At 45.4% G+C, this 10,817-nt stretch overlaps 1 protein-coding gene across 1 annotated transcript; it reads left to right on the forward strand.

Annotated features, from left to right (window-relative positions):
* Positions 1–4,035: 4,035 nt before the first annotated feature.
* On the forward strand, positions 4,036–10,487 carry mchr2b (melanin concentrating hormone receptor 2b). The gene is made up of 2 exons (XM_077004559.1): positions 4,036–4,722; positions 9,743–10,487. The coding sequence occupies exons 1-2, from the start codon at positions 4,319–4,321 to the stop codon at positions 10,392–10,394; spliced, it is 1,056 nt and encodes a 351-aa protein (XP_076860674.1). The 5' UTR covers positions 4,036–4,318; the 3' UTR covers positions 10,395–10,487.
* Positions 10,488–10,817: the final 330 nt, after the last annotated feature.

Genomic DNA, 10,817 nt, shown 5'->3' on the forward strand with positions numbered 1-10,817 from the left:
TAACCCAAAGACTTTGTTAAACATCTGCATGATTATCATATGAATAATGAACGTGATAGATGTCAATTCAGCTAAAGATCTGGCCATCTGAGGTTATTATGGCAGAAGTATGAAATGATCATCTCCAAGAGTGCTGAAATGGATGTCTATGATCATTTGAATTCGAATGTGAGTTCGAGATGACTCTCTTTGTGACTAGGAAAGTCAATTGAAAATCACCAGTGGACCATGTGCTGTTTCTAGCTTTGGTTCGGCCTGCACGCACATGACAAAGGGCTTGGTTCATAAATGGGAGATATGTCCCCCGGGACCCTAGTGTGTGACGTCTGTGGAGGAGGGGTGACAGTACCAGAACAGAGGTAGAGTGTGGTCCATGACACCAGCAGAAGACTCCCTCACAGAAACGCCTGTGCAGATATCCATGTCTGTACCGCTCTGGAGAAGAATCCCGCCGTCATGGTGTCCGCTGCGATACACTCAGACGAGAGTCTGTCCCCGTGGAAACAAGCAGGCATTGGCTGAGGTGCGCAGTTCATCCACCATTGAAATGAAACTCAGTGGAGCTCAGACACACTGATGCATCATCTGCTCCTTAAAGTAACCCACTCCCACACGCCCTGGAGACACACGCGCCGGGGGAGTGTGTGGCCTCAAACTGTGGTGTCCCATAGAGACTGAACTCTCAGACACGTCCCTCTGCTTGGGTGATCTGATCCTCTGAAGAACTCTCTCCAATAGTCACTGATTTTATGAGTTGTTGGTAATTAAAACAAACAAACAAACAAACAAAATGTGAAGTATGAACCTTTAAAGCTACGTTGGCTTTCCTCCTCCTTTACTTCCTCCTCCTTCACCTCCTCCTCCTTCACTTCCTCCTCCTTTACTTCCACCTCCTTTACTTCCTCCTCCTTCACCTCATCCTCCTTCACTTCCTCCTTCACCTAGTCCTACTTCACTTCCTTCTTCACCTCCTCCTAATTCACTTCCACCTCCTTCACTTACTCCTCCTTCACCTCCTCCTCCTTCACTTCCTCATAGAAAATAAATTTCCAATTATTTTTGAGGGTCTGATGTAAATCAAACATGGTGACACTGGTTGGTTAGAAATGAGTAAATGTTATGTGAAAGTATAGTTGGTTAAGTTCTGATAATCCTGCTGTCTGAAGACTTCAACAACATCACCAATGTCTAGACAAATACTTCAGGGTTTGTAAAATGCACCTGCCATGTGTAGGCCTGTGTTGAAAAAATCGATTTTCCGATTCAGAATCGATTCGCATATGATGATCTGATAACCGATTTGTACGTCCAAAGATCGATTTTTTAGTGAACTTTTACCCCCGCCTCGTAACTCAATTCACGCAGGCGTGCTCGGTCTAACTAACTGTAAAACAACATGGCGTCGGACAGTGCCGGTAACGACGATAGTCAAATCGGAAATCTAAAAACAGAAAGACAGTTTATCCAGTGTCAGTGACTATTTACAGTTAGTCCATGTCACTGACAGTTTACCCAGTGTTTTTACAGTTTAAAAAAGTTTAAAATGTTCTTGTAACGTTGGGCGCAAGGCGATGGACGAGACAAAATCCTTTGCACTTTCCAAATCGTTACGTTTATTACATTTACCAAAGCGCAGACAGCGCACATAAAACACGTTTACAACGAACACGTGTGACTCAAACAACGACGAGCACAGGACGCTGCGCGAACACACAAACCCCACGTGCCGAGACGAGCCACAGGTGAGACGGACTATCACAAGACGCACCCGCACCCACGGAGATCCACAGACGCAGACGAGTAGACGCAGACAACGTTAACACACGCCCAAAAGGGAGGGGTCGGGGACCGTAACATGATAATTCTGTTCTTATATTCGCACTTTAAAGAAAAATACACGTTTACATTTTATACTTTCAGTTTATTAAGTGTGAGCACTTTTAAAATAAAAATGCATTTGGTAGCAACAGCTTTTGGGTGAATTCTTTATTATTTCAATCATAATAATAATGCACTGGTTAGTGTCACAGTAGGAGTCCACTGTTGCAGATATAGACACCTCAAAGATGCCCTCTGTTTATTGTCCTGGATTACCTTTCTTGAAGGTAGATTTATGATGACCCTTTTCACCAGTCTTCCAGCCATCAGTAACTACCAACTACCAGTAACTATTTGCTGATTAATATCGATATAATACTAGTTTTAACATGTTGCTTCTGTACATAGTCAGGAAACAGCTCAAATACATTTTTAATAACACTAAACCCTGAATTGGATCGAATCGGATCGAATCGATTAAATCGGATTAAATCTAAATAAATCAATTCTTAATCTTCAGAATCGGAATCGGATCGATTCTTGGAATTTGAATTGATACCCAGCCCTAGCCATGTGTCTGAACAGCAGGTCTTCTGCAGTTCTTTGACTGTGAATGAGAACATCACCCCGATGGCGAGCGTAGGGTTCAGGTCAAGCCAGGCCGCCGCCCAGGAAAAGCCCCTCCGGTGACCTCGGCAGCTCCTCCCACGTGGGATCTTTTATCCGATATGTCATGCATTAAAGACAGACAGACTTACCATCCCAGCAAGGCTAAAATAGCAAATTTGCAAGCTAGTGACATTCCCAACAAGAGCTTCCCACTAAACGGCCAGGAGGGCCTCCGTGTGGAGAGAGCCAATGAGCTGCAGGATGGAGGCGGTGGATGGAGGCGTGTGCTTGATGATGTAATATCCCCGTGGCGAGGTGTTCTTCAGTCACATGATGTAAACATCACAACATCAACAACAAACAGGTGCTTCTTAAACAACCACAGTGCTGATACCACATCTAGAAGTGTGAGTGACTGGAACACTGCAGTGTGCAGGAGTTTGCAAACTCTTCAGTGTTTAACTCACCCTATACAGCAGCCAACACTGTTAACGATGCCCACACCTCTAGTGATGTGCACCACACCTCTAGTGATGTGCCCCACACCTCTAGTGATGTGCACCACACCTCTAAAGCGTGCTCTCCTCACACACCCCCCAGTGTACTCCAGTCAGTCTCACCAGGGTACCAGACACCCTCCCGTGACACTGCTGTCTCCCATCCCCGGGACTCCAAAAGCTTTGTTTGCAGGATTCTTGTGGCCATGCCACATCATTCAGCTGTGGATCTTTGAAGGCTGTATGATATTGCACTGCGTTTTGCCTTTGCCTGTTTGCCCATGTCAAACACGTAAACTGCCTCGTTTTTCTCCTGCCTGCCGCCTTCAGTGGATGTGCTGTGTAACGCGTGAACTCACACGTGCTGTGTAACGCGTGAACTCACATGTGCTGTGTAATGTGGGAATTCACAAGTGCTGTGTAACGTGTGAATTCACACGTGCTGTGTTATGTGTGAATTCACACGTGCCGTGTTATGTGTGAACACGTAATGTGTTATGTGTTATGTATTCAACGTATCTCTCAGCCATGTTAAAAGTGAACACACTGCAGAACAGACTGGAATGCTGGAGGTAACAGACCAGAGTGCTAAATTTAAAAAAGTAGTAAACACTTCCTACATTCAGGTCTAATGCATGTGTATTCATTGACCATAAACCACATGACCATAAACACTTAAAAGAGTAACCTGTAAACAAAACGGGATGTACCTGAAGAACCGTTATAAGAACATCCGTTATAAGAACAAGCTTCCAGGGCTCACGTGGAGATATGTTACTTTGTGCTTGTAAGATTGTGTGTTTCATCTCCCTGTGCATCACATTCACAGATCGTGAAACGCCTACAGATTTATCTTAAAGCCCACCGGAACAATCGCAGATTGTAGGGCTTTATTAAACAGGTTGGTGATTAGCAAGATTTTCGATAAAGACAAATGTATTGTAATTTTAATTATGGCCAAAAAGAGTATTATCCTGTGCGATAATTATTAGTAGTCTGTTGCCTAAGCTATGTGAATAAACGTCCAGGGTGCTTTGATGGGTGGACACGCGGCGTGTCTTTAATAGGACAGATGAAGGAGAAACGCACAGCACTCAGTACAGTAGTCTACTGTAGCACAGATCAGAAACGTGCCTTCACTTCTGGTTTCAAGTTTTGTTTGATGGGATCTTCGGAGGAGAATCAACGTAAACACCCAGCTAGGCACATCAACTATTCTACGAGACAAGCAAAGTACACGCAAACTTTCCAAGTGTTCTGGATACGGCGCTGTAACTTCTGTGCCTTTGTTTTTGAACACTTTGCTCGTGTTTGTGCGGCATCTATTCGACCCTTTCGACCTTTTTTCGAACTTTACAACTGTTTATTTGTTCAAGTTGTTTTAAACTTTGGAGATGAACAGCTCAGGAATTCTTTGCAATTACGATGACCTTTCAAATTCTACAAACTCTTCGTGCGTGAACAGAACCACGTCCACTTCCAGCAGCATTGAGGTCGCATCGTTCATGCACATTTTCCCTACGGTGTACGGGGTCCTGTGTTCAGTTGGAGTTCTCGCCAATAGTTTAGTCATTTATGCGGTTGCGACATGCAAGAAAAAGACGGTCTCCGATATTTACGTGCTGAATCTGGCCATCGCGGACCTGCTCTTCTTGCTTGTGATGCCCTTCAACATCCACCAGCTCGTCCGAGACAGACAGTGGGTCTTCGGGAACTTCATGTGCAAAGCGGTTGTTGTCGTGGACGTCAGCAACCAGTTCACCACAGTTGGAATAGTAACCGTGCTGTGCATTGACAGGTGAGTGTCATCTTTTGACATCATGCACTGACATTTATCACAAGCCATAGCGATGCATTTCCAGGGTGATTAATACATATCACCATTAATAAGCAACAAAAAAAGATGTGGAATATTTAAATTCACGTATAAATTTGTCAATGAAAAATAAAATGTAAACGTAGAGAAAATACTTAGAATTTACAGTTAATGTTCTATGAACAATGTTGTATTAGTTTTGTATTAATTAGGCTTAATGGCACAACATAAAAAGTGTTTGCAGAAAGGCAACCAGCCACCTCTCTTTGGATCTTTGGGTTTATCGCTCAGTGTTTATGGTCCCTATGAGGGAAATTAGACGAAACAGTTATACCAAGATGAAAATGCAGAAATCACACAATTATCACTCAATTAGCCCTCAATTACCCCTCCTTGGGTAGGCCCATGGTCACAATTTAAGCCATAAAGGGAAAATCAGTGTGAAGGCTGTTAAGATTTGGCTTCCTAATGCCATCTGGGAGAAAGAATCTCTGAACATCTCTGGGTGTCCTACCATGACAGTGGTTTACTACTGGGGCCACTCAGAATGAAGACCCGCGCACGCCAGAGGGTCAGATCTGTGTTCCACCTCAACCCACATGTTAACAGGAATTAAATGTCAGTGTGCAGTGTGCACATCTGTAACTGTCACGTCTGTTAACTGTTACGTCTGCAACTGTCACGTCAACTGACATCCATGAGGTCTGAAATGAGTAAAGAGACGTAATACCGTTTAAGAGAAGACAAGTCCTTAGGAAGTGCTTTAATAAACAGCTGGGTATAAAGGTTCCCCCAAGTACAAGACCCCAGTGACATCCTCCAGCTTTGGCAAATATGGGACTTTCTACTGACTACTGTGTCTTCAGGGGATTGTGTGTGATGTTGAAGTATAAAGGGCACTCTTTGTAAAGGATTTCCCCTCTGTAAAAAAAAAAGTCAAAACAGTCATCATGCAACTAGCCCCTGGATAAAAACTCCAAACATTGCTGTAAGACTACACTGCTGACCCTCACACACTGGGACGTGTTTGTCAGCCATGGTGAAGTCTAGAGACAAAGGGTCATCTGTGGCTCTATAGCTCAAGATTCCTGAATAAAAAGATCCAACAGAGGGAGGGACATGTCCACTCCTCACACACCTGGGCTGTGGACACCAGAGAATCATTAACTAACAACTATATATAATAATGATGATGATAATACAATACTACTACTACTACTACTAATAATAATAATAATGGCAACAATAATGATAATAACAATAATACGTTGATTTTAATATTGCACTTAGTGAACACAAACATAATGTTCCACTTGTGCTTGGTGTGTATCTCTGAGAGGGATTTGGGCTTCTCCGTGGCTAAGACTCTGAGCTAGGTCTACTATAAAAGTGAGTTCCACAGAGACAGTGAAGCTGTCTGTAAGTCACTCGGACTACAGGGCCTTAAAGTGTCTTATCACGGGCAGTATGACATTTGCAGTGTATTGCAATAACTCTAGGGCTGTGGTTTCTAAGTTAAGATCCACAAACCTCAGCAGATGTGCCTAAATCCTAATGTGTCTGAATCCTGGTGCTTTTAAGTCTTCTATGTAAGTTGTCTCGGATACAGACCAATCAGACATAGTGGGGTAGTGTGTAGTGGAGTAGTGCATAGTGAGGTAGTGCATACTGAAATAGTACATTGTGGAGTAGTTTGTAGTGGAATACTGTGTAGCAGAGTAGTGTGTAGTTGAGTAGTGAGTAGTGAAGTAGTGGAGCATTGAGTACTGGAGTAAGGAGTAATGGAGCAGTGAGTACTGGAGTAGTGTGTAGTGGAGCAGTGAGTAGTGGGACAGTGTTTAGTGGAGCAGTGAGTAGTGAAGTAGTGAGTAGTGGGTCAGTGTGTAGTGAAGTAGTGAGTAGTGGAGCAGTGAGTAGTGGGTCAGTGTGTAGTGGAGCAGTGTGTAGTGGAGAAGTGAGTAGTGGAGTAGTGAGTAATGGGTCAGTGTGTAGTGGAGCAGTGAGTAGTAAAGTAGTGAGTAGTGGAGCAGTGAGTAGTGGAGCAGTGAGTAGTGAAGTAGTGGGACATTGTGTAGTGGAGTAGTGAAGTAGTGAGTAGTGGAGCAGTGAGTAGTGGAGCAGTGGGACAGTGTGTAGTGGAGCAGTGAGTACTGGAGTAGTGAGTAGTGGAGCAGTGAGTACTGAAGTAGTGAGTAGTGGGACAGTGTGTAGTGAAGTAGTGAGTAGTGAAGTAGTGAGGAGTGGAGCAGTGAGTAGTGGAGTAGTGGGACAGTGTGTAGTGGAGCAGTGAGTAGTGAAGTAATGGGACATTGTGTAGTGGAGCAGTGAGTAGTGAAGTAGTGAGTAGTGGAGCAGTGAGTAGTGGAGTAGTGGGACAGTGTGTAGTGGAGCAGTGAGTATTGGAGTAGTGAGTAGTGGAGCAGTGAGTACTGAAGTAGTGAGTAGTGGGACGGTGTGTAGTGGAGCAGTGAGTAGTGAAGTAGTGAGTAGTGGAGCAGTGATTAGTGGAGCAGTGATTAGTGGAGTAGTAGGACGGTGTGTAGTGGAGCAGTGAGTATTGGAGTAGTGAGTAGTGGAGCAGTGAGTACTGGAGTAGTGAGTAGTGGGACAGTGTGTAGTGAAGTAGTGAGTAGTGGAGTAGTGAGTAGTGGGTCAGTGTGTAGTGGAGCAGTGAGTAGTGAAGTAGTGAGTAGTGGAGCAATGAGTAGTGGAGTAGTGGGACAGTGTGTAGTGGAGCAGTGAGTACTGGAGTAGGGAGTAGTGAAGTAGTGAGTAGTGGAGTAGTGAGTAGTGGGACAGTGTGTAGTGGGACAGTGTGTAGTGGGACAGTGAGTAGTGGGGTAGTGAGTAGTGGGACAGTGTGTAGTGGAGCAGTGAGTAGTGAAGTAGTGAGTAGTGGAGTAGTGAGTAGTGGGACAGTGTGTAGTGGAGTAGTGAGTACTGGAGTAGTGGAGCAGTGAGTACTGGAGCAGTGAGTAGTGAAGTAGTGGAGTAGTGAGTAGTGGGACAGTGTGTAGTGGAGCAGTGAGTAGTGGGGTAGTGAGTAGTGGAGCAGTGAGTAGTGGGGTAGTGAGTAGTGGGACAGTGTGTAGTGGAGCAGTGAGTAGTGGGACAGTGTGTAGTGGGGTAGTGAGTAGTGGGACAGTGTGTAGTGGAGCAGTGAGTAGTGGGGTAGTGAGTAGTGGGACAGTGTGTAGTGTAGCAGTGAGTAGTGGGACAGCGTATAGTGGGGTAGTGCACAATTGGCACTGTTAACATGTGGATCAGTTCTGATAGATGCTGTGTGTGTATTACGGTGGAGCAGCAGGCGCAGCTCCAGGGGCTGCGTGACTCCAGAAGGGTCTGATGTGATGATAAGAGATTTTCATACAGCAGCCTCTTCAACCATCCCTCCCCTGTCCCGTGTCCACATGAGAGGGACAAGCCATGTGATGCCCCTGGTGTAGGAAGACAGAGGGGTTTCACTGACTCAGGAGCATGGCAGAGACACGGAGCAGAACCACACATCCACCAGAGCCCCCAGACTGGTGGAGGCTTCCCAAATACTTCCCCAAAACTCTGCTCCATCTCTCCCGTACGTAGACACAGACGTAGGCTGTAGATTTGCCTGGTTACTGCTGCTCATGTGCTGTGTTCAGTTCATTAGCTACTGAGCTGTACAAGTCTGTGTATGACACAGTGTCACTAATTTAACAGAGATCAATGTAGCGATTAGCCTTAATAATACTTACAAATTGGTATGGGTACATTTGGAAGTAGGGGTGTATTCAACTAAGGATTTTCATAGTCGAATATGATTCGTCAGATTTTCCCTTTAGTCGACTAATAGTCGAATCAGGGTTTTTTTAAAGAGCACCTTAAACGGGATCCCGTTCTCATTCAGGACTTTTTTCCACTTCAAAGTAAAAACCTAAAACACTCAGATAAATGAATAAACATGGTAGGTTGTCTTTATTCAGCTTTTATTTATTACTTATTTATTTTTTAATGAAACGTTAGAGAACATTAACCGTCAGTGCGCATATCGAACTGTCAGACAGGCACTGTGCAAAATGTCAAAAATATTTTAAATAAAATATGCCTGCCTGAAAATATATATAAAACATTTCCACACAACAGCAAACAAATTATAAGGAAAGGTTCAAGTAACGGGGTTTAAAAGCAAACAACAACAATAAATGTTTATAGGATTACTTGCCGAGACGCACCGCGACGAGACGACAAACGGCAAACGTTTTTTTCGCCTTACGCGTTTTAAATGGTATGCCATGTTGGTTGTTGTCGTGCGAAATAAAAGACGTTGACGACATAACTTGCACTTTACTTTATTTGATTCATCTTTATCTTTTTCAAAATACTTTTGAAGTTTTTTTAGTAGACATTATAATCTCGGCGGACGCTGATCCTGTAGCGTGTTCAGCTCCGCTCGTTTGGATTGTGCAACTGCAGGGTGTGATGTATTAATGTGTAGTAAGGAAGATGCCTATTGTTAATGCGCACACATCATTTTTAAATATTTATTAACAGAAATTAGAATGATTTTATTTGACAAAAGGCTATATATAACGAAAACAAAGACATTTAATGTAACAACTAATGCTAGCAGCGTCCTTGGGCACCCCCATGCAGTTAGAACGGTACATTCGACTATGACATTCATAGTCGACTAGGGGGTATAGTCGACTATAGTCGAATCAGCGACTATTGCAGGTCACCCCTATTTGGAAGTCTAAAAGAAGAGTCATTATCGTAGTGTAGCATTTGTAATCACTGTTATAATGCCGTAATAACCTGTGAGATGAAAAGTCAAAGAGGGATGATACAGCAAAAGAACCATCCCAAAACTCTTGTGTTTTTAAACTATTCACACGTGATCAACGATGCCTGGAGGTGAAATATTACTAATGCGGATAAATAACCCCAAGCTTCAGCCGTGAGTTTACAGTGGTGTGAGAGACACGTGTGCTAGGTGTGACCGTCATGTCCTCTGATTATTCCCAAGGTACACGGCCATCGTCCACCCGACCTCGGAGAACCGCACCATCCAGTGGACCATCGTCATCAACCTTCTGGTGTGGGTGGGCAGCTTCCTCCTCACCATCCCCGTCATGATGTACGCCAGGGTGGATTCCAAGACGCAGATGAACGTCTGCATGATGTACCTGGATGGGCCGCAGGACATGTACTGGTACACGCTGTACCAGTCCACGCTGGGCTTCATCGTCCCCCTCTTCATCATCATCACCTTCTACTCCCTGACGCTCTACCACGTGTTCCGCTCTATCCGCCGCGTCCGTCGCAAGCAGTCAGTGTGGGCTCGCCGGGCAACCAAGATGGTGCTGATGGTCATCACCGTGTTCCTGGTGTGCTGGTCGCCGTACCACGTCATCCAGGTGATCAACCTGGGCGTCAGGCATCCCACCAGCGCCTTTGTCTATGCCTACAACGTCAGCATCTGCCTGAGCTACTCGCACAGCTGCGTCAACCCGCTCATGCTGCTCGTCTTCGCCCAGAGCTACCGCGAGCGCCTGTGTCACCACGGCGACAGCGGCAGGCCACAGGGCTCGCACGCAGCATCCTCCAGGGCGACAGTGAAGACGGAGGGGGGATCCACCGTCAGCCCGGACACCGCTCACCGCTGCCGGGTCATCTAGTGGCCGCCGGCCTCCGCCTTGGTGGGCATGTCCAGAGAATAAAGGACACTTGATAGACTGCAGTGGAGTGGATGGAGGAGACATGACGTAGGACTCATGGGTGGTGAGAACATCGGGGGGTGGGGTGGGGGTTTCAGAGGGAGAAATTGTGGGCGTGTCACACTCCTGGATAGGGTGCTGACCAACCGGACAGGGTGGTAATCAGCTGACGACGATGGCCCGTCTGTGGAACACGGGAGAGTGGGGTGGGTGGGCAACACAGTGTGTTCATGTCCTGTTTGTGGTTGTTAAAGTAAAGCTGAAACCCTGTGGACATCCACACAACAGACAGGACAGACAGGATGGTCGGTGCTCTCTGCAGCTGCTCCAGAGAAGATTCCCAAACCCATTTAACATGTCCTTCTGAAAACACTGATCGTCTCG

The sequence above is a fragment of the Brachyhypopomus gauderio genome, chromosome 5 (assembly GCF_052324685.1).
Source record: "Brachyhypopomus gauderio isolate BG-103 chromosome 5, BGAUD_0.2, whole genome shotgun sequence".
In the NCBI taxonomy this organism is placed as follows: Eukaryota; Metazoa; Chordata; class Actinopteri; order Gymnotiformes; family Hypopomidae; genus Brachyhypopomus; species Brachyhypopomus gauderio.

Excerpts from the sequence above, each read along its gene's own strand:
- mchr2b (XM_077004559.1), top strand. The coding sequence starts at position 4,319 with ATGAACAGCTCAGGAATTCTTTGCAATTACGATGACCTTTCAAATTCT. Across the intron at positions 4,723-9,742 it reads ACCGTGCTGTGCATTGACAG|GTACACGGCCATCGTCCACC; the intron begins GTGAGTGTCATC and ends ATTATTCCCAAG.